Source organism: Channa argus, chromosome 1, assembly GCF_033026475.1.
Source record: "Channa argus isolate prfri chromosome 1, Channa argus male v1.0, whole genome shotgun sequence".
Lineage (NCBI taxonomy): Eukaryota > Metazoa > Chordata > Actinopteri > Anabantiformes > Channidae > Channa > Channa argus.
Genome location: NC_090197.1, coordinates 45108340 through 45131711, shown reverse-complemented (window position 1 = coordinate 45131711; position 23372 = coordinate 45108340). Strand labels below are relative to the sequence as shown.

At 42.0% G+C, this 23372-nt stretch overlaps 1 protein-coding gene across 6 annotated transcripts in view; it reads left to right on the top strand.

Moving 5' to 3' along the window:
* sipa1l2 (signal induced proliferation associated 1 like 2) overlaps nt 1-21784 on the top strand; it is a 78151-nt gene extending 56367 nt beyond the window's left edge. For 3 of the 6 annotated variants that reach the window (XM_067525552.1, XM_067525553.1, XM_067525554.1), the window contains 11 exons: nt 808-954; nt 2443-2546; nt 2702-2790; nt 4001-4374; nt 6177-6434; nt 9680-9818; nt 12960-13179; nt 14581-14712; nt 17057-17174; nt 19494-19572; nt 20022-21784. In XM_067525552.1, the coding sequence (XP_067381653.1) occupies nt 808-954; nt 2443-2546; nt 2702-2790; nt 4001-4374; nt 6177-6434; nt 9680-9818; nt 12960-13179; nt 14581-14712; nt 17057-17174; nt 19494-19572; nt 20022-20168 (1807 nt within the window). In that variant the 3' untranslated portion in view covers nt 20169-21784. Of the gene's footprint in view, nt 1-807; nt 955-2442; nt 2547-2701; nt 2791-4000; nt 4375-6176; nt 6435-7607; nt 7662-9679; nt 9819-12959; nt 13180-14580; nt 14713-17056; nt 17175-19493; nt 19573-20021 lie in introns of all 6 variants that reach the window. The other 3 variants (XM_067525557.1, XM_067525555.1, XM_067525556.1) reach the window with 3 other exon arrangements.
* The last annotated feature ends 1588 nt before the right edge of the window (nt 21785-23372 follow it).

Below are 23372 nucleotides of genomic sequence, written 5' to 3'. Positions count from 1 at the left end.
GAAAGCAGTTATGAACAGTATAGAATATGCAGCTAGACCTGGCTTGATACTTTATGTGAAATCCATCTTGTCCATATAATTGCAACCTTATTTCCATCTGGTCATCTAACCTACTTTTGTGTGTTCGTTAAAAGAAAGGCCTCTAGGCAGCAGACTTTCAACTCAGTTCCTGTGTTTATTTATTACAGTTTTCCCTGGACAGGTGAATGTAAGGAAATAAACCTCTTGACTCGAGATCTTAAGTCACGTCAGGTCTCATTTCAATAAAGTGAAATGCACTTTGGATAAATTGAGCAAGAATGAAGGGCATCTATTCTAATGAGACTGGACTTCATTAACAGATTGTGTATAGGTGGGTAGTTCAGGAGCAGAGTTAAGTTTTAAAGTAGAAAACTTCAAATGCCCTCTTGGATTCAAAAGCTACTGTATTAACATCCTCCTGGGCTTTACCATCTGAATTACTTACTCACTAAAATATCTGTTTGGGTTTGTCGGTGGAGTAAAACACATCTTCTCCCTCACTGACAGCTCTGTACAGACATTTTCTTACATTATCCACAGTGTTCAGATGTAAGTTGGTATTCACATGGTGACAGCCAGTAATATAGTTATTACTCTTAGACAGTGAGGTAAATACATTTGTTTTAAAATTTAGGGCACTATATTTCCCATTATTTTGGATTATTGGTTAACCAAAACAAGCCATTTTAAAATTCCACCTTTTTTTTGTTTTACACTTTAACATTCTTTACATTGTTATTTTTACAGTGCGTTTAACACAGTGTCTTTTCTCCCCATTTTCTGCAGATCAACACAGGATATGGAGAACCCCCAGGTCACCTCATGTAACAAGGGAGACCAGCACTATCGGAGCTCCCCCAGTAACCAGTCCTCCTCAAGTGATCCAGGACCCTGTGGCAGCAGCACCTGGTCCCAGCAGCCTGGATATGATGGGTACAGGACCACAGCAGTATTGCTGTTTTAAAAAAAAGCCTCTAAATAGTCTCTGCAGGATTATGTGGTTCACAATAATGAATGCAGCCCCAATCAGTCCCAGCGCTATTTCTGAGAACTTGTAATTTAGCAAAATGACAGTAATTTTTCCCCATGAAATCATCAGCTCAGTTCTGGCCAGTTGTCACACTTTCTTTTGCTGAAATTGATCCAACACAGAAAATATGCTTCCTATGGTCTAATATAATATCCAGTGCTTAAAAGAGAGAAGATGTTGAAAGATGATGAGTTTCGTGTATTTTTATTTTTCATTTACCATGCAATATTATTTCGATTCGGTCATTTCAAATCTTTAATTCTGTCACTTCATACAAAAGGACTTAAAGGCTACCTCAAACATAAATGGGCACTTTGTAAATGAAACCATAAAGTTTTATAACAATTATAAATCAAAGCCATGTACAGTATTTTTTTCACTGTTGTAATTTTGAGCACGTCTCCTTTGTCTGTTCAGAAGATTTTAAAAAGGATGAGCACTTAAATATAATAGGAAGTGATTATAAAGATTATTTCTTGTCCTTCGCAAAGACCTACTGTGGCTCAAGTGCCTCCTTATCAAACTAAGCTGCAATTTTTGAAAAGAAAGATGTAGGAAATAATTTTTTGCATAAAAAAAAAGTACTCACTTAAAACTAAAATTGTGACAAGAGGGGGAAAGAGAGGTTTCAACAGACAAAGACCTTGTAGAGTGTGTCAGCATGATTATACCCACCACATTTTCCTTTATCAAACCTTTCCCATTCATATTTTGTCACCTTTTACAGTACTGTGCTTTTCACTGTAGAAGTTTTTTCCATATTCTGACCTTTTTCCTCCTTTCAATCATATAATAGTTTTCAGGGCAACAAGACTTTCAGACTGCACAGGCTTAACATCTGTCAGACTGGGTCTTGTACATGAGCAGAATCCATCAGAGACCAATGTCTGTCTGTCTGTAAGTGGTTACACACCATGACAAGAGGCTTAGCTCCACACTGCTGCCTTTCAGCCAGAGGTCTCAGAAGTGAGCAGTAAACTCTCAGGGATCACTGTGGCCTGTCAGAGCTGCCATGAATAACACACATGTTGACTAGCCCACTGATGTCCAATTAGACTCTTTGTTAAGGATAATACAATGATGTGGTCTCTTTCCATTTGCTGTAACCTTTTTTTAGTTCTTTAATGTTTAATCAAGACCTGCATTGAAAAATTTGCTGCTCTTTCCCCTTTGTTAAGAGCGCCTGGCATGCCAAGTCGAATGAAAGGAGGTCTCTTGTCAGCATTGTCTGGCAAACTCTTTATCCTATTATTATGAGCTCAAGTGATTCGACCTTAAATGATCTTGAGCTAATTGCTGCACATGCTGTAAATCAGTTGAAACCATTCATGGACTACAATAACGAGCTCACTCTATAGACAGAAAACAATTTATAGCCTTTTTTTCTGTAGGTGTCCCTCCCCTGTCCTTCTTGAGCGTGCAGGGGACATCCAGGGGGTAGATGGAGAGATCCACAGGGAAAGAGAGCCCACTCTGGAGAGGACCAGGTCTGCAGGTGGGTTTCTTTTAAGGTTTAGGCTGTTGTGATACAGATGCATATAATTAAAGATCTTTACAAGGCACATGAGCCATTATTAGTTGAATTTATGATTTCTGCTTACAATGTTTATGTGTTACTACTCTACACTAAGTCTTGATCTTGGTCCACAGAAGCCAAATGGCACATCCCCTCCACCAAGATACTGAACCCTTTAAAGCAGAGAGAAGGAAGCAAGGACTCACCCAACAAGCTATCCAGGGTAAATGGCTGACCTATTTTAATTACTAATTGGAGCCAAGTATTTAGAAATTCACTGTGTACTGTGTACTTGTTTTCTAAAGTCTGTGTGCTGTGCTGGGAGAGGTAGGAGAGTATTTCCTCTGCACTGTCATGCTTGGTTTGCCCCATATAGGTACCTGAATCGGGGTGAGGTCAAGTTGTCCTTGTTTATAGGCTTTGTAGCAATCAGCAGCTCAGCTGGGCTGTTCAACCTCATTGTCTCTGTCTAGCCTGTCTCTTCACTTATCACTTTGCCTTCATCGGGATGCCAATAGGTGTCTCATCTCATCATATTTCTGGTTGTCTTACACTTTTCTGGGACACATTTTCCTAGAAGGTAGAATATATTAAGTGCTCCAGCCTCTCAATTCTCTCTCTCTTTTTCTGTATTTGCCTCTCTGTCTTTGTCTTTTTTTAGACCAACAACACTCTCTGTCTTTGGCTTTTCCTTTGATGTTAGAGGCTGGCAAATACAGCAAACAACTCTGTTCAGTGCTTTCAGCCAGTGGTGCATTAGCCCAGGCCAGAGGATAAAAATTTAAACCACTCTCTTGGCACCAAATGTCCCTAATGCAGACTTTTTCATAGAATTTGAGTTTCAATATTCAGCAGTGTTTTTGACAAGTTCTAATTATGTTAATTAAGCATTACTATACACACCTTTCATTAGAGGCTTTTGTGAATATAAATACATAGATCGATAGATAGATAGATAGATAGATAGATATCTGTCTTTTAGTTTTTGCCTTTTTTTTTGTTATGTCTTGTTGGGATTGATGACCCCTGGCTTTCTTTTCAATCACTAATGGAGTATTTATAACATCATATGCCCATCATATGTTTAAACAGTTTAGGTGGTAGATTATGTGGATTTGTCACACAAGCACAAAGATTGAAGGGGTTGTAAAATAAGTTTTTGACTTTCAGCTTACGTTTTTATTTCTTTCTGTTACTGTGAACTAGTGTGACAGTATCATGGCCCTCAAGAATCACAAGCTGTCACCTCAATCAGGGACTCATACACATGTGATTTAGCCTGATGGGTAAACTCTAGCCTTGTCTGGTGCGCCAAGCATGTTAAAACAACTGTAAGAATTATTTGCAGCTGTTGTTTGACCTAAATGATTTACTGTGTTTCTTTCTCCTTCACCCGTCCTGCTCTTTTTTCTCTGTCTCTCTCTCTGAACCAGATGGGTGATAAAAACTCAAGCCACTCAAGTAGCAACACTCTCTCAAGCAATGCCTCCAGCAACAGCGATGATAAGCACTTTGGCTCTGGAGACTTGATGGACCCGGAAATGCTGGGCCTCACTTACATCAAAGGAGCGTCCACGGACAGCGGCATTGACACTAATCCCTGTTTGGCCCCTGGAGCCCGGGTTTTGCTGCAGGGTAGGGTGGGGGAGCAGGGACACCCCTGGGTGTCCGAACACCAAGAGGATGGGGCGTCAGAAGAGGATCATGGGAAACTGTACTTGCCGCAGGGTTATGCGTCTGCCATTATTTCTAGTCATGCAACAGAGGGGAGCATTGGAGACCTGAGTGAGATCTCTTCCCATTCAAGGTACAGTGCAGAGACAAATTGTGTTTTCTGAATAACAAAATGTCTCATGTCCAAATATGTCAGCATCAAACAACTGATGTTTTTTGCACTTTGTTAGTCAAGGTGCAGTGTGTGAGCAAATAAATGCATTTGGTGTAATTTAGGGCCAAGGTGGGGACTAAATAATATACTGCCTTCAAACCTGACCTAGACTAAATGTAACACCTATTGGATATTTGTGCATTGAAATGTTAGAAGGCATTCTTTAAACCCATCACCTTCTTGATACTGAGAGACAAATGTGGGTAGTTCCTTTTATTTTAGCTGAGGAAAACCATACCCTTTCCATGCTATTTGGCTCAGAATGTGTGAAACATTAAAATACATACTACTACCACACTGTAAAGCTATTAATAAAGACACTCACAGACAAACACAAAAGGATGGTTTCTGGCTGTTAGCTGACCTTTCCACCCAGCTGTGCACCCTCACTCCTGACCCACGGCCTGACACATCCAGCTGTGCTGAAGCCAGTGGGTGGGGCTGCTGTCAGTTTGGAGCAACAGGGGGGGTTCCACCACACTATCATCCAAGTTCTCCTCAACAGACTGAGGCCCATCTGGGAAAGAGGAGGGGTGTCACAGAGGGTTGGCCCCACAGCCACTCACAGTCTGTGTGTCTATGAAATAGTAGGGGTATCTATTTGTTTGTGCCATACAGGATTATGTTTCCACAATCTGTTCAGATCATTGACCTGTCTGGGAGGCGTCAGAACTGTCCACTCCAGGACATCATTCAGAAATGAGGAATAGGTCCATGCTATCACCTTGACAACTCCAATGCTTTCCACCTTTTATGTAATGGTCTTTGACACCAGAGTGTCATCTGAACAAGCATTGAAGCAGCAGGAGCACATTTTGCAGGGTGTGGCCCAGATGGTCATGAATATGGAAATGCTATGGCTTACGTAGCTAACTAATGTCTCGGAGCATTTTAGGAAAGCGGGAGGTTTTCCAGCAAGCAACAAAATTGCAATGACACTATGAGTAAACAAGAGCTATGAAAGGCATAGTGCTTTTTGATTGACTGTGACTCACTTTTTATGTGTATGAAAAATGCATCTTGCACACTATCCCTTTGGTGTGTTTTGAAGATATAGAAATATTGTAAACCTTTTTTTAAGATACATTCAATAGATATTGTGAAATTCCACACAAAGCTAACAAATGTGTAAATATTTAGATTTTTGATTTTAGTATTTTCTCTCTACAAACAGAACATGGCTTTGACTTTATACCTTTTTGGATCATCATTTAGAAGGTCAATTAAATGAGATCACAAGAACATATTCCCATTTACCACTTTTCACAGTAGGTATCTCAAAACATTGGCTAATGGGAACTGCCTGTAAGGCAGAGTGAATGGAAAAAATGTGTCTGTTACTTGAATGTGCCAACCTTGTAATCTGGTTTGTCATGTGATATTTGCCTAAATTTTGAAAGGACAACGTCCAAAGGAATAGTTGCATGGCAGACTAGGTGTGATTCATCTCCCAGTGCAGGCTAAAGGTAAACTAGGTTGAATACATTGTTTGTAGAGGTTAGGATGTCACACAGTGGTTTGCGCATAACATGATAATTTTGAGTTTAATCATTATTTCTGAACATCTGCTAGTAGCGTTTGTCATTGGTTTATTGTTATTTGTTTATGCTTTCATCATAATTTTAAGTTGTTTATTTTTTGGTTTGTTTGTTTCTGAAATCATGTTTTGATCACTTTTGTGTTTTGAGCTTTATTTATTTATTTTTTTGCTGTCTGATCAGTGGCTCACACCATTCTGGCAGTCCCCTCGCTCGTGGTGCAAAACACTGTATGTCCACTGACTCCTCCAAGGTGTACACCATACCCCAGCCCAGCAGCTCAGGGCCAGGGCCAGAGCCAGGGCCCAGCTCAGAGGCCTGTGGACAGACACGCCCACAGTCCAGTTGCAAACTACAAGTGGGCATGAAGACGGCTGATGGTGATGGTGATGATGATGATGCCCACAGCACTGAGGGACCTCCCAACATTTCAGAGTGTGGGTGAGTGTGGGTGAGAGTAAGAGAAAAAGCAAGAGTCTTCATGAGAACACCACCAATGTGCTGGTATATCGCAAAGGCATAAAAAAAGTTAGTGCAGTTTTGTTCCACATTAAGTTCAGTGCTAGCTATCATGCAAAGCTAGAGGACACACTTTTTAATCGCACTTCTACCCTTGTAGACACTGGCTTTTTCACTGCATAATTGTTACCTCTCAGACTTAACTGTAGCTCTTCAGCCAGACTCATTCCAGTACAAATGCACCACCACCACAACCCCAGCCCACCCAGTGTGCATAAAGTGGGCTTGATTGAAGCCGACAGCCACAAAATAAATAAGCTCAATGAAGCCACGGACATAATACACTTGGCACATGTCACTTGTTGTTATTGATCGTTCCTGTGAAGCTAGGTCCCCGTGGACTGCCAGGCTGAGCCTCTACCAGATCAGCATCTCTGCTGGGAGCCAGGCGGTGATCCACACATAGTGACACCATGCTGTCACACGGGCAACCCAAGGAAACCAGCCACATAATAGCATGTACAAATATTGCCAAGGAAGATGAATGTATGCAGTTATGTAGCCAGGTTGAGAAGGTATACGCTCCTCACACTTTATGTGAGCAGTGACGACTGACTGTCTGTCTGATGATTAAATGGTTTGCTGTAGAAAACAGAGAGCCATTGATGGTGAAATTGAAACAAAGCTTTGATGGTGTGAGTGTAGATGTGTGTATGTGTGCTTGTTTGGAGGTGTTTGTGTGCAGGCTTGAGGCATATTTTGGAGGACAGAATGTGAGATTTGCCCTGGATGAAACCCCATGCTCTAGCTCCAAAGTAATTTCATTTAGACTGTAAAATTTGCCACTAAAGGGCTGTGTGATTGATCGCATGCACTGAAGTCATCTTCAGCCAACTTATGAAAAAGCTCTGTAATTCAGTTATCCTCCCCATTGTTTGTTTATATATTCCTACAGTTTTATTTCATCTTACATAACAGTGCCTCATGATAAATGGGCTAATATTACTCACAGATATTGTTCTAACATAATGAAGTTTCTCTTCCCCCTTTCTAAAAAGTTTTCTCATTTGCTCTAACACTGTATATAATGCAGGATGTGTAACAACGCTCCTAACCCCCGGGCGGTTTCTCTCTTGCTTTTGCTTCTTGTTCCAGAGGAGCAGAGAGCTTGTTAGCCTTCCTTCTTAAAATGCTGTCTGAGCATTCAAGGTACACAGTCAGTCAACATCCACTCTGTGACCCTGATCTGACCCTGCCTGCTTCCCCCCACACCACCACCCACCCTTTGTCCCAGACCACTGTCCCTCTCCAGCCACATGGCAGGTCTAAAGTGCTAGTCCTGCCATGTGGCACGTGCTGCGAGTGAAGGGAATCCAGCTGTGCATTAGTGGCTGTGACATTTCTGCTCTATCCCCTACAGAATCCTACTGCTTCATATTGTCATTGAACACTTTTTCCTCTTAGACCCTCTTGTGCATGTTTAGATAGGACTTAGGATGGGAAAAGATCACAATATTAATGAAGCATAGATGTATTATGGCCTTTCTGGCTGAGATAATTGTGGACTCAAATTAGGGCTTTTGTAAATTCTCTATGTGCACCTTACCACCACTGCTCTTTCCTTTCAAATGAAGTCAGGCCTGTTAACATTATTGGCAGACAGCATGCCAGTTATGGCTTGTAAACAGTAGAAGAAGTAGAATTAGCTACTGCCACATCAAGATGCAATAATAAGCCTTGTTCCTTTTCTGACATCCCAAGTCTTTCCACCTAGGCCAAGCTTAAAACATTTAACCAAGTATTTAATTTTTTTTCTGATTTTCTGGTATTAACTGCTGGATCAGTGGTAGAGCATTGGCTTGGGATGCAGAAGGCCGCAGGGCATAGCCACTAAAGGCTACCTTGGCGCCAGTCCCAGGCCCGGATAAAATGGGAGGGTTGCGGCAGGAAGTGCACCCAGCGTAAAAACTTGAGCCGAATTAATGTGCGGAACACGTTGCGCTGTATCGACCCCCGAAGGGACAAGCTGAAAGCTGTTGATCTTTTGATCTTTTCTTTCTTACACACCCATATTTAAAAATTTGCTGTGTGAACATCTGTTACACATCATGTGCATTTAACAGATGCTTCCTCATAGAAGAATAACCTGTAATTGCGAAGGTAAGAATTTCAACTATGTTTTGATCTTATTCTAATCATGAAACTGATCATGGAAGAACAAATGAGTGTAAGAGCTAAGTCAACACACTAAAGGGAAAGAAGAGCTTCTCTTCATGCAGTTTTAGCACTAAGCCATGAGTAAACAGTTCTTTTTCCTGGATGGAGTTTTCAGAATAGATTGGTAGTTTTTGAACCCGAATCTCATGGTTCAGTCAGAATGCATCTGGCAATTGCAAATGGACATTTGCAACGTAGGGTTTGGTTGCTGTGGTGCCGAAAGCTTAAAACTCTCAGCAAAAGTAATGTCTCTAGGTAACCATTTTTAGGCTGTCCCATCGTCTTCCTGTCTAGCCTATCCCCTGTGGCCATCTAGTGCCCTGCCAACAGCATTCAGTGTGTCTCAAGCTCAGAGGCTGCTCACTCAAAGCAGAGGTCTCACAGCCACACAGCTTCACCAGACAGAAGGGTCATCTCTTTCCTGCACTGTACCCTCCTCTCTAAATGCCAGGCACCCTCAAAATCATTTAAAATATTCTCTGTAAATACCCTGCTCAAAACCACCCCCCTCCTAAACAAAACACATTACCACTTGTGGGTCCTTCTCCAACCCTGTCTAACAGCTCTCGTGTTTTCCTCTAATGTTGTGTGAACACTCCTTTAGAGTTTGTAGTTTGTATTTGCCCCTGATGTAAAATCTGTCCAAAAACCTTGTTTTTTCCTTTTCTTTACTAACTTTCACAGTGTTTGGCTGCATTGTTCACAGTGTCTTTAATCATGCGTTCGGCAGAGGGAAATGGCATTGGACTTAAATTTCCTCCCTAGCTACCTGTCCAACCCCTGATACGCCATGTTCTTGTCTTGCTAGCATGAAGCAGCAGGCCACCTGATGTTGGCATGCTAAGACAGATTCATCTGAACCCTTTTGTGTGACTTTGACATTGTTTTCTAAACACTTAAGGCCACCTATGAACCCGAGCTGTGATGGCTTAAGGCCTCCCTCACAGGATGTGGCTCATGTGACGCTTCTGATGAGCTCTGCTCCTCTGTGCCTTCTGTATCATCTACAGGCAGCTGTATGCACAGGAGGCTGCCTGCCGGCTCCAGGCTGCAGAGCGGGATGGAAAATCACTGCAGAGACTTTCAAAAGAAGAATACCTCAAAATGATGCTGCCCGACAGCCCTCCAGGAGAAGAAAGGTGTCGGAAGGTAAGGTTATTATGAATAGCTAACCTCTAAAGGTTATTGTGATGTTCTGTTTAACACACAGTCAAATAAAACCTGTTGAAACTGATGCCATGACATGGTTCTGCTGCAAACCCAGTATCTACCACTTTGTACACAAGGCCAGATCCAGAACACCTAACCTTTTGCTGGAAAGCAAGTCAAATTATCTGCTGCCTAACAGCTGGCCCTTCTGCTGAGCATCACAGCTGATAGAGCTCCTCTCTGCTGACACAAATCCTTTCAGTCCCTGTTGACTGGCACAGAGTGTTTGGTTAATTTGATTTATGATGGGCACTGAGTTTGCTCAGTCAGGATGTCATGGATTTAAGGCAGGGCGGTGCAGAGAGTGCATTGATGTTTTATGTTCCTGTTGATGTTTTATGGGTCCTGCAGACTCTATTAATTGCATCTTGAGTTCCCTGCACTGCCCCCAATTCCCCATCCATTATCTTACCAGCAAGGGACCCTAGAGAAATGCAGATGATTTATTTTTGAATGATGCCCAATCCTAATACAAATGTAGTTTATCCCTGGAGTAGACCAGCATGTCCTCTGGCACCGGCAGGCCTTCTCTCTCACACAAAGGACCTAATGATTAGTTTGTTGTCTTGCACTGGTCTAATAGTACACAATATGGTGCTCACAAGAGGAAAGACATCTTGTTGACAATTTAAGCAGGTTTTTAAGGCCTGTTTTGTGATTTTCCTTAATTTGATTCTATTTTGTTTTCTGCAGAGAAGGAAAGCACAGTAAGAGGTACAAAGGTGCACAGTGTTTCTTATTGCATTCAAATTCTATGATCTTTGTTGTAGTTGCACTCTTAGTCTGATTCAGTTAGATAATACAGTGTGTGGAAAAGCAATCTGGAAGAGAGATGCAGAAGAAAGGCACAGAGCCAGACACTCCAATCATGTACACATCTGATCCCAATGAACACATACTTTTCTTTTCTGGACCTGCATCACTAGGACTTTATGTCTTCAATAATCAGCCAGCATGTAAAGGAATCAAATTACAGTAATGACAATGTTGGAAACATCATTGCTTTATTCTAATTTATACTGATTGACTTAACTTAATTTCCTGATTTACTTAATTTAACTGGAAAATGGCAAAGGTTAATACATGTGTCACTTCCTGTGGTCACCCGATTCTTTGTGTGGGTGAGCAGGTGCAGAGAAATTTGCCTTGCCAGCCACGGTGTCCGCTGGGACGTCCTTCCACTGACAGGCAGACTATTGTGTGGTTGACGTAAAGGAAAGGCCGTTCACAGCTTATTCTCCCACAACATTCCTCTTTTGAACCTCCTGTGGGAAAGAAAAAAAAACATCTGAATAGGTGGTTGTCCAACACATCCTCCCAAGTGGCACGTCAAAGGGTCCCAGCGCCGGCTGTTGTCTTTGTTTGGTGTGGGCAGCAAGGAAAAAGTCAGGGAAATCAGAAAATATCTAGGTGGATGTGTCACTGCTATGTTGACTGCTTGTGTGTGGTGCTGTTCTACATAGGAATTTTAAAAGATTACAGCCCCAATCAGGATGAGGACTGTTACTACCTGAGGTGGATTTAAACAAACTGAAATAGTTCCTCTGTTTGATTAATACAATATTATCTGCATAATGTTCACCGCAGGTAGTTAACCAGTGCCAAGATGTGAGATTGAGAGAGCCATGTTTGATGCTACAGATGTATTAAATAGATGGCTTAGGAGGGGGAAACGTTAAGCCCTATTGCAAATGGTTTTATTTGCTGTGACTCCATTTATTTGAAATCAAAATCTCTGCTATTTCTGCTTCATATGAGAAAGCAGCAGATTCTGTTTACAGTTGTTTTGATGACTGAGAACCTCAGGGGGCCTAATCTTGTAATACTGGGTGTAAAAACTTGCATCAAAAGACAACCTTATTACAGTAAATAAAGCCACTGAGATGTTCTTCAGAGGCTGTATATGTATGCTTCTTTAAATTCCAATATATCTGAACTTTGAAGATGAGTTAGATGTTTGTTAAATTCTCACAGTGGGATTTGTGGGAGATCTGTCTTTGAAATTGAGATGGCTGGGTGTTGGCTTGTGGGGATACCAGTCTAGTGTTGGTTACAGCTGGGAAGCCAAAGACAGACAATTACCCATCTGGCCAACTGCCCCGCATATCATTTGTGGCTACATTTGATGTCACTCCTGCAATATTTATGTAAGCTAAATGGGACAGTGATGGATGGGATCGGTCTTTGTGGTTTTGTGTGTTTTAACAGGAGATCCTCTGTCAAAATTCTGGCCACGGTCATGGAACTCTAGTATCCCTTCACTGCTAACTTGTGTTAAGCTCCACTGTTGTGAGGAAATAAGGATTCACCCAAAACAATGTCAAGCCTCCAACAGCCGTCTAAATAAGCATGATTGTAGAGGACAGGGAAAAAGACTTAAATAGAGAAGTCTCCTGAAATGGCCATTAAACCAAAAAGTCTAGGGATCTACATGCAGGTCAGTTTAAAATATCATGTTTATTTGAAAAAGCTGCAGGGGGCTTACACCTCCACAAGAGAGGTGGTAATTGCTGCATTAAGCATGATCCATAGAGTCCCAGTGGTCACATTTATGAGAAAAATGCCGAGTTGAAAAATACTGGATTTTTCTTTAAGCACTAACTCTGGTTTCTTCTGTGTTTATGCTTGCATCTGTCTGACGGTCTTACATCAAGGGTGTCCTTCCACACATGCAAAAGCATCTCTGGCTAGTCTGTCATCTTATAACTTTCTTTTGCATTTATTTTTGTGGCATCTACAGCAAGTTAATTTCTCACATTAAGCTCAGTGACTGTTGGCTGCCACAGTGCACTGACCTCTGTCACCACCTCCACAAGCTATATCCCCTGTTTTTCCCACTCTGCCAGACACTCTCCTGCTGAGCTCAATCTATCTGTATTTTCCTGAGAGCAAAGACTGTAATTGATTCCTGACACTGCTCCCTGATGTTCCCTCCTTTCCCACCCAGCTGCCTGCTTGCGTATAGCTTCTGTGCAGCAGAAAGACAGAGCACAGAGAAGGTGCAGAAAAGGGGGTACTGCTGGGGGTTTATCATTGGCATTGTTGTGACCTTCTCATGACAAAGTGTTTTCCCTCTCTCAGGTGTCACCTATGGGCAATTTGTCACCGAGACGCTCCCTCTACCGGACGCTGTCTGATGAGAGCGTTTGTAGTAATCGTAAAGGCTCCTCATATGCCAGCTCGCACAGCTCCATGCTGGACCAAGCCATGCCTAATGACATCTTGTTCAGCACTACACCACCTTATCACAGCACGCTGCCTCCTCGCATGATCCACAACCAAGGAGCATCCAACCTAAGGAGTAAGTACAGACGGTAAAACCCACATTAGACCAGCTGATGCAAAAGAAAAACCTAAATTATGTGCAATACTTAACCAAGGATGCTGCAGAGACATTTTAAAGAAAGTAAACAAAGCTCTGCACTGTGTTATTAAAATGCCACTTAGAGGTGGAAAGGCTTATAGACTTTCTCTGTATTTTACTTTTGGATTATTCTCCTGTATAAGATCATCTGGTAAAATTTTAGAACCTCCTGAGTCCTACCAATATTATTAGTGCAACTGGTACACACTCCAGAGATTCTTCTCTATATAGCCAGCTAATAGGAACTGGGCAAATCGGCATGTGACAAGGGTCCTGCTTCTCCGTCTGCTTTAAGCTGACACCTGTCACTGCTGGATCGTATTCCCCTCCCTGCTGTTCCTCCACTGAATGTGTATTAGTGATGAGCGGTGTGATGTGTCCTGCCTGTGCCTCTGCAAGTCTTTAAGATCTCTGACATGAACATGCCTATTTTTTCCACCAGGACTCTCACAATTTATGTCATCTATAATGTTTCATTCACTTATCAGTCCCTGCTTGCCTTGTTTCTATGTCTCCCTCCTCTGTCATTTCCATACCATTCCTTACCCATCTCCAGCTGCCGTCAATGGAAATGGCTTTTGAAAAGATATTTCTCTCTGTAGCCTCTTCTGGCTGTCAACCTGATGGATTCCTGATTGTTGTGAAGGCTAGCTGAGAACACAGACTCTCTCTTTCTTTACTGAAACAGCTCAATTTGGTAAACAGTGAATCACTCAAGCTCCAAGACGCTGGATAAATTGAAAGGAGAGTGTCAGCATCACCTCGAGCTCTCTGTGTCTCTTTTCTGCTTCTCTACTCATCCTTTTCTAAATGCCTCTCTGCAGAATGGGAGCTTGTTTATTGCATTTCTTGTCTTTCAGGGCTGAAAGGGAGGCAGGGAGGGGGAGACAGAGGGGAGGGAAAGGAGATTGATTGATTGAAACATGAAGACATTTACTTAGACAAGTCATTTATCACCACTTCAGTAAGCACCTTGTGAGTGCTATCCAGAGAAGTTACACTAGCTCACATATAGATAGAACACGTCTTGTCAAAGTTTATAAAGGATTCTGTATATTTGTTATTTAGGTTCATCTAGAGTTGGACTCAGTTGAAGTTATGTTTGGACAGGAGCCACTTTAGTGAGTGTAGGCAAGCTAGGGGTTTGGATGCCTTGACTTTTGTAAATATTGTTCCTTTTTAGCAGTGAAGACTAGTTCAGATAGTCCTTGGGTTTCCCCCTCTATGACCCTCATTCCTCTCCCAACCCCTTTTGTCTGATTCAAACTCATGGGCAACTCAGAGATAAAAGTCAGGCCAGGCCCAGACACTGATCGGAGTGCCTGCCTGTCTCTGCAGATGAGTTTTGGTTCTCTGACGGCTCCTTGGCGGACAGGTCCAAGTTCAGCGACCCGGGCCTCATGCCCCTCCCGGACACTGCCTCGGGCCTGGACTGGTCTCACCTGGTTGATGCAGCACGAGCCTTTGAAGGTAACCAGCCTGGCTGAAGCTGCTGGCACCTTGTGTAACCCCCGCGCTCCCCCTCCAAGCTATTTAGCGTGTGCGAATGTGTGTCTTTAATCCGCGCTCACCGGCTTGCTTGTGTAGGTTTGTGTGTGCTGTGTGTTTGTGTTTCTTTTAGTGTCTCCTAAGTGCTGTAGGAGGTGACTTTTGGGAATCCTTTTTGCTTTTCGCGCCTCCCAAACTGTAACCTTGGAAAAATGAGCCATCATTCTCAGCACAGACATGGAGCCAATTTTCACACCATAACGTCTACAAGTTGCCACTCAGGGAGACTTCTTACCATGATGGGTTGATAGTTTGGGGTAATTTCGGCTCCTCTCTGGCCTTTAGTCCATTAAGTCTGAATATGGTCCACTGGAAGATGGTAGAATTTTTTGTCGTCTACAAAATAAAACGGGCATCTCATCTGCTGGAAAATTGTACATTCTCTCCTTAGGAATAGAAATCATCTTTTTAAGGTGAGCTGCTTCTTATACACTGATGTGGTTGCTTTAGACTATTTGCAGTTTCTGGTGGCACATGACCTGAGAAGTGATTTTGGTATCAAGTGCTCGCATATATTTATAAGGACTTTTACAATGTTGTCTTTTATGATGAGTTATATGTTGTATAAACTGGCAGGAAAACCCCAGAGAGCTGTTGTTTCTGTCACTCTATTTATTAGTTAATTAGTCTGAGCCACTTCATCGGCACCATCACCTGTATTCACTTTTTTTCAATTTAAGTGCGTTTCTTTGACCACTCCCATGCCAGTGTGTTTCTCATCGCCCATGATAGTTCTAACATACCACAAGATTTTTTTTTTCCACTTGACCGCCATCTGACTCTGAGACCAGAGAGAAGATGCCGTAATGTGACGATTCGTTTGTCATAATTAATGAATCGTGTGCAGAGTTTCTCCTTTGATACATTTGCTGCTGCACAGGCCACAGCATATCATTTAACAAGAGTGGAATCAGTGAAGATGATGCAGAGTCTGACTGGCAGCAAGAAGGCAGTTGTCACGGCAGCCTGACTGGCCCAGAAAAGCACTGTGTAAACTGGAGCCTTGTTGCTGAGCAGAAAGTTGCTCCAGGCTGCCACTGTGTCATGTATGTTTAACCAACTCTGTTTAGGGCCAGGGGAGAAAACAGGTGGCTGAGATGTAAAGCATTTATAACATTTATTATATTAGTCATGTGGGTCCTGGGAGACCCCTCATAGTCATTATGCAAAAAATGTTTGCAGTCACACAAAAAACAAAAAATAAAGCACTGCTCTCTGCATCTGGTAGCAGCAGATGGGATTAAAGAGATATTTGATCAATTTTAGCAATAAAAAGGTTTTTGGTGAAACCACTGCAAGGTCTCTTTATCAGCAATTGATATGTTTTAATGTCCCCCACAAGTACATAAAGCACAGCATGTTCACATTCACATACATTTCACATAAAATGTAGTTTAATCTGTTCTTGTTTGATATTTAGCAGTTTGTCCACTAAATCTGGACATGAGCACACACAAAAAGTAACAAGCTGCCTCTCTGCATCCGTCACAGCTTTCGCAGAAGTCTTTAATCTTACTGATGCAGGCATCAAATGTGGGGAAAATGTTAATTCATATGTAAATCAATGCTCGGTCTCCCTTTCCTGCCTCGTCTGAACAACTAACTCTGGGCCCGCTCTGCTTTTGTCTTGGGGTGGATTAGCTTTCATTTGGGGGCTAAATTAATGGAAGAGTTTCCTTAATCTATTCTATGAATATGCAGATCCTCCTATCTTTAGTCTCAGACCAAGGGCTTGGGAGAGAGTGATTTCCAAAGAAAAGAGCATTACGCCTCAAAACTGAGCAGTCCCCAAATGTTACATGCCAAGTTTGGGTATTTGGTAGAGCTTTGAGCAAGCTTATGGGCCTGATATGGTAAAACAAGCATGACTGCTGCCTTACAGCTCTCTGGGATTCAGTCCGTAATGAGCCACACAGCTGTTAGAGGAAACTCAGTAGGGTGAGGGCAGCAGAACACCACCCAAGGGAATTATTTTATCTGTTAAGGTCTAGAAACGCTCCATTTACCTCCTTGTTGTTTATTATCTGGTTCAGGATCTCTGACTTTCTGAGGACTGTCTTAGATGGATTTCCAACAGTGTTTAAACTAGAACCATTCATTCACACAAAGCATGAGCGAATCACCTCATCAGGATTGCGTGCGTGTGTGTGTGTGTTCTTCTGCTTTATTTCAGTTGCACGTTGACACCTTGAAACATGTAACGTATTTATTGTTTTTAATGTTAAGAGCAGACTGTGACATTTCACTTCACCGCTTCTGTCCACAGATCAGCGTGTGGCGTCTTTCTGCACCATGACAGACATGCAGCGGGCCGAGGCTCTGCAGATTTCAAGAGAACTGACCAGACGGGTGGTGGAGGCAGAGGGAGCAGCGCTGGAATCAGAGTAGGCAGACTCAAATACACAGCATCAACACTCCAGTGCTCAACCCCACCCCCAAACATTGATTGTGGCAACGTCGCCACATTATAAAGAAATGCACATGAAATAAAGTTTCATAGGAGTTTAAAGACTTTTTTTACTTTCAATTACTCCGGTTCAGATGCTGGTGCATTGTGTCAGCCATAAGTGTGTGTGTGAATATGTTTGTCAGCTTCTTCTTCTTCTTCTTTTCCTTTCAGCTGTACCCTTTCACGGGTCGCCACAGCAAATCATGTGCCTCCATCTAACCCTGTCCTCTGCATCCTCTTCTCTCATACCATCTAACCTCATGTCCTCCCTCACTACATCCATAAATCTCCTCTTTGGTCTTCCTCTAGACCTCCTGCCTGGCAGCTCCAACCTCACCATCCTTCTATATATTCACAGTCTCTCCTCTGAACATGTCCAAACCACCTCAATCTGGCCTCTCTGACTTTATCTCCAACACAGCTAACATGAACTGTCCCTCTGATGGACTCATTCCTGAACCTGTCCATCCTCGTCACTCTCAAAGAGAACGTCAACATCTTAAGCTCTGCTACCTCCATCTCTGCCTCCTGTCTTTTCTTCAGTGCCACTGTCTCTAAACTGTACAACATCGCTGGTCTCACCACCTTCTTGAACACCTTTCCTTTCATGAGCAATATATGTTTGGAAAAGTTTTTCCCCAAAACACTGCTTTAGATAGGTTTCGCAAACTTGTTAGTCATTTCCCATCTCAAACCTTTGTTTTCTGATAAAAGTGCTACAGTGCATCCGGAAGGTTTTCACAGCACTTAACTTTTTCCAAATGTTATGTTACAGCTTTATTCCAAAATGGATCAAATTCATTGTTTTTCCTAAAATTCACGAATAAATACCACCATAATAACCATGTGAAAGAAGTTTGTTCTTTCAAATTTGCAAAAAACAAAAAACAAATCACAAATAAGTTCAACATTCGCCGCCTTTTGCTTAATACTTTGAAGCACCTCTAGCACAAATTACAGCCTCAAGTCTTTAATAATGATGCTACAAGCTTGTCAAACCTATTTTTGGGCAGTTTCTCCCATGCTTCTTTGCAGTTCCTCTCAAGATCCATTTGGTTGGATAGGGAGCATCGGTGCACAGCCATTTTCAGAACTCTCCAGAGCTGTTTAATCGAGTTCAAGTCTGGGCTCAAGCTGTGCCACTGAAGGACATTCACAGAGTTGTCCCATAGCTACTCCTTTGTTATCTTGGCTGGGTGCTTAGGGTCATTGTCCCATCTATTCCTCGACCCTGACTAGTCTCCCAGTTCCTGCCGCTGAAAGACCTCCCCACAGCATGATGCTGCCACCACCATATGCTTTACAGGGATGGTATTGTCCAGGTGGTGAGCAGTGCCTGGTTTCCTCCAGACATGACAATTGGCACTCAGGCCAAAGAGTTCAATCTTTGTTTCATCAAACCAGAGAGTTTTGTTTCTCATGGTCAGAGTCCATCAGGTGGGCTATGATGTGCCTTTTACTGAGTAGTGGTTTCCGTCTACCAATCAGGCCTGTATGGTAGAGTGGCCAGAGTGCTGCAGAGATGGTTGTTTTCTGGAAGGACTAAGTCCCTTCTCTCGATCACTCTACAAAAAGTCCTAATGTCTTCACACTTCTTCCATTTACGGATGATGGAGGCCAATGTGTTCATTGGGACCTCAATGCTGCAGAAATATTTCTGTACCCTTCTCCAGATCTCTGCCTCAAAACAATTCTGTCTCTGAGGTCTACAGGCAATTCCTTGGACTTCATGGCTTGGTTTGTGCTCTTACACACACGGTTAACTGTGGGACCTTATATAGACAGGTGTATGCCTTTCCAAACCATGTCCAATCAGCTGACTTTCCCACAGGTGGACTCCAATCAAGTAGTAGAAACATCTCCAAGGATGATCAGTGGAAGCAACATGTACCAGTGTCATGGCAAAGGCTGTGAATACTTATGTACATGTGATTTTGTTTTTTAGTGTTTTTATTTTTAATAAATTTGCAAAAGATTTCAAACCTCTTTTACGTTGTCATTATGGGATATTGTTTGTAGAAATTTGAGGAAAACAATGAATTTGATCCATTTTGGAATAAAGCCATAAAACAACAAATTGTGGAAAAGTGTATTTCCAAACAGGTCTCTTTAGCCTTGGTTTGTTAGTGTAAAATAAAGGATTTTAGTGCTGTGTGAATATTATCTGAAAACAATAGCTAGTCCTAACACACTTGAGGAATTAATGAACTGTCTTCCTTGAGTTGTAACAATATATAATGTTGTCTCCCAACAGTGGCTCCCCCTCCACCCTAACTGGCAAAGTCAACCAGTTGGAGGTGATCCTCAGGCAGCTGCAGAGTGACCTCAGAAAGGTAAGTTCACATATATCAAAATAAACTTGCAATTGTGTTCTCAACACTTTTTTTTTTTTTTTTTTTTTGCTTTCCTTTTCCATGTCAGCAAACAGTGCATGCCTGTATGACACAGCTCTGGAGAATAGACACTGAGTAATGCTTGCCCTGAGGTCTGTGTAATACAAACTTGTCCACTTAATTCAATATCCTGCTTCCTTTTCTTATTGTGTCCCAGCCCCACATTTCCCCACCTCCACTAATGTGCTTAAAATGAAGAGAGGAAATGCACTTCTGTTGGAAGAGAAATGACTGCTTTGCCATGTTAATGCACATTTACACAGCACTGCTGAAACACGGATGTACTTATAAAAGCGGGGCTTTTATCAACCTCCTTTTTTTTCTTTCTTTTTTTTTTTATCCAATTATTGTGCCACATGGCCCAGTGTTGATTGTGTTTGTGTGTTCAGGAGAAAGAGGACAAGGCAATGCTGCAGGAGGAAGTGCAACACCTGAGACAGGACAACAAGCGACTGCAGGAGGAGAGCCAGACAGCGGCAGCTCAGCTCAGGAAGTTCACAGAGTGGTTTTTTCACACCATCGACAAGAAACCCTGAAAGAAGGAGAGAAAGAAAGACCAGCAGAAAGAGAAAGATGGCCTTCACTCCTACTGGGCAACCACTCAACTCCTACTTAAGACTCCCAGATGAGCCACAGGCAATCAAACTTTGAAACAAACCATTACTGGCCCCCCGAGTAATCAAGACTCTGAAAAACAAACAAAGAAAACTCATCTTATTAAAGTGTAGTGCAGATCTGTGTGTAGAGACTCTGAATCCTGATCTGGACCTTCATTTTGGAAGTCTCCTCTTTTTGAAATGAAGGACTGTTTCTGACGTCAATGGTCTCTCCATTCTGGCAAACAAGACTATCTGGAACCCCCAACCCCCACCCCCGGGCCCCTAGGTTCGTCTTACAGTAGTGGAATGTAAAGCTCATTTACTGTAGTCAACATATAATCTACCTACGTATGTCACGTCAGTCTGCTGTACTGTATACTCAGCTGTACTGTATCGTACTGCACACGCTGTCACACAGCTGTTTCTGTGCCGGTGAACACAGACACAGAATAATAGAGAGAGTGGAGGCGAGGTGGGGTCAGGAGGGGAGGAATGTACTGGACGAAATGAAGTGGTACTTAGTCTCTTTGCACCGCGAGGAATCCACATATGGCAGTCTTGAAATATTCTGTGAGAGGAAAAATGAATGTAGCTCAACTGAGACCCTTTTGTTTTCTCTGAAATTGTGATTCCCAAAGTTGCAAAAGTTTCAAGGTTTTGTGTTTTGGGCCATTCTTCTGAATTAATTCCACTATTTGTTTTTCATAGTGTTGTAAAGTCCGGTCACACAGCAGTAATTTTGATGTTTAAAGGTGCTTCTCCCCACACACGTTTGTCAGTAGTTTACATTCACTGTCACCATGCCCTAGCAATAATGAAGTGGTAGTTATGAAACTGTGTTTTATTTTATTTTTTTATTTTTTTGAAAGAAGTTAGCACAAACGTGAAGAGTTCCTGTTGAGAAGCAGTTGTTATTTGACATGTATTTATAAAACAGGAAGAGACTGTGCCTAAAATTCTTGGTTGTAAATGGATTGTTTGTCTTTGCTTTTAGTTCTCTTTTATAAACACATGCCTTGTCTGTGGCTCACTGATACAAAATCGTGTGTATGAATGTGTGTGTGTGCGTGTGTGTGTGTGCTATCACAACAAAATGTGTTCTTATGCAGTGGTTTCTAGAGCATTAGAGCAAGCGCCAGTGAACCACACTTACAATGCCAAATGTGTTTATTTCTGTACATATCTGCCACAGAAGTGTCTTGTATTTAACACTATTATTTAAGCTTATTTAACCTAAAGTTGTTTATTTTATTAAAGGTAATTGTTTTTTGGTTTGTTTTTTTTTTCTGCACTAAGAAGAGATAAAGCTCTGTGTATGTTGTCAAGTGTGTAGCTTGCCAGGGCAAAAAAAAACCTATATATTTAAATATATAAATGATCATTTTGGAGATTCCAACATTTGGATGCTGCTAAATTAAAGTTTGCTAGTTTGTATGCTTTTAAAAAAAATGTCTCTAGCCGTAAACTGTCTCCTCTGGTTGGGACACTGGTTGCTTTTTGTTTGGTTTTTGTTCTTTTTTGTTTTTCTAAATAAATGTAGTTGTAAAAAGTGATTTGTGTGTGTGTGTGTGTGTGTGTGTGTTTGTGTTTACAAAATAATCAAAAGCATTTTAATTTGGAGTCTTTTGGGCATGAAATTCCATATTTGTCTAACGACTCTCGTACCACAGCAAGAAACACAGAGACATTTTGCTCTAAAAAGGCCATAAATTGGAAGGAGGTTGGAAGATGAATGCTCCATACATAAATTCTGCATATCCTCGCAAGTAAACTTTAAAAACTGGATTTCCAAATGCAAACTAAATTAAGAAGACAAAACCTAGATATAAAATGTGGATATCTATGAAAGTTGTAAATATTTGTACAAAGAGCTTAGATGTATCTGATTTAAATCATTGAGAGTGAAACGATTTCAGACAGCGGTTTGTGCACCTACTGTAAGAATAGTAGTACAGACGCACTAAAAGCTGAGTGTATATTGCCGTCAGCCCACTGATACCTGTTCTCCAGACTTGGGCCGGAGACAAAGAGCTAATCTTATACAATACAATTGTTGATCTCCCGCAGGAGAAAACAAAGATAACAACCTTTTCAATGAGACTTTTTCATCCTGTATTTTGTCAACAGCAGGTGTGCTAAGACTTTCGAATGGAAACATGAAACCATAATGTGTTTGTGACTTGATTCCCTGTGAGTTGCAGTGCTTTAAATAAATGACAGATGTTGCTTTCACCACAGGGATGGGAAAGAACTCGCTGAATAATTAATTATAAGCCCTTTTGGGTGCAGAGAGAAAAACAATTAAATTTGTTTGCTACTTCCTGCATAAACCTCCAGCCCAGCTGCTGGAGTGTGGTCCAATCTATCACGTCCTTTGGGGCTGGTGGGTTACAGCTGCGTTGAATTGTGGGTAGAGCAGTATTGGTCATGTCTTTTTTTGGATCCTCCTTTTTTGTTACCCCCATTGAGCTCACCTGTGATGGATTCAGTTTGACTTTTTTTTTTTTTTTTCTTTTACACATCCTTAACTCTCCTGAGAGACTTCTGATCTCTTTCTGGCCTCAGCATCAGGCCACTGCACAACAGAGCTGTGTGTGTGTGTAAGAGAGAGAGAGAGTTCTGGGTTTGGCCAGGAGCAGCATGCATTGAGATGAGTTATTTAATCTACATGTGTGTGCACGGTGCCAGGACAGCAGATGGGAGCTCACACTGGCACAAGACGAAAGTGTTGCCTGTTTCACATGGAGGAGGATTTCAGGGTGTGTTGTGGAGAGCGAGATCAGGAGTTCAACCAACGACTAACTAGAGGTGCCAAATGACTTCAGTGTCAGAGGAATCTACAGAACTAGCTGCAGACAGAGGCTCAGGTCAGCAGCTGAGAGTGAAAATGACAACAATCACGCTGCAGAGAAACTCCTCCGTGACTACAATGACATGTCAGAATCTTATTAGCCTTTTGCACAAAATGCTGACAAGCAGTAAAGTTAGACGCAATGAAATAGGTTGCCTTTCTCCTCTAAACAGATGGCAGCAGCTCTTCATCATGTAAACCACATTGATTTCTAATGTTTAACTGTGGCAGCAGTTAAAGGAATAAAGGTTATTCATCCGCTGTTACACAGATTTGTTGCTCATCACACA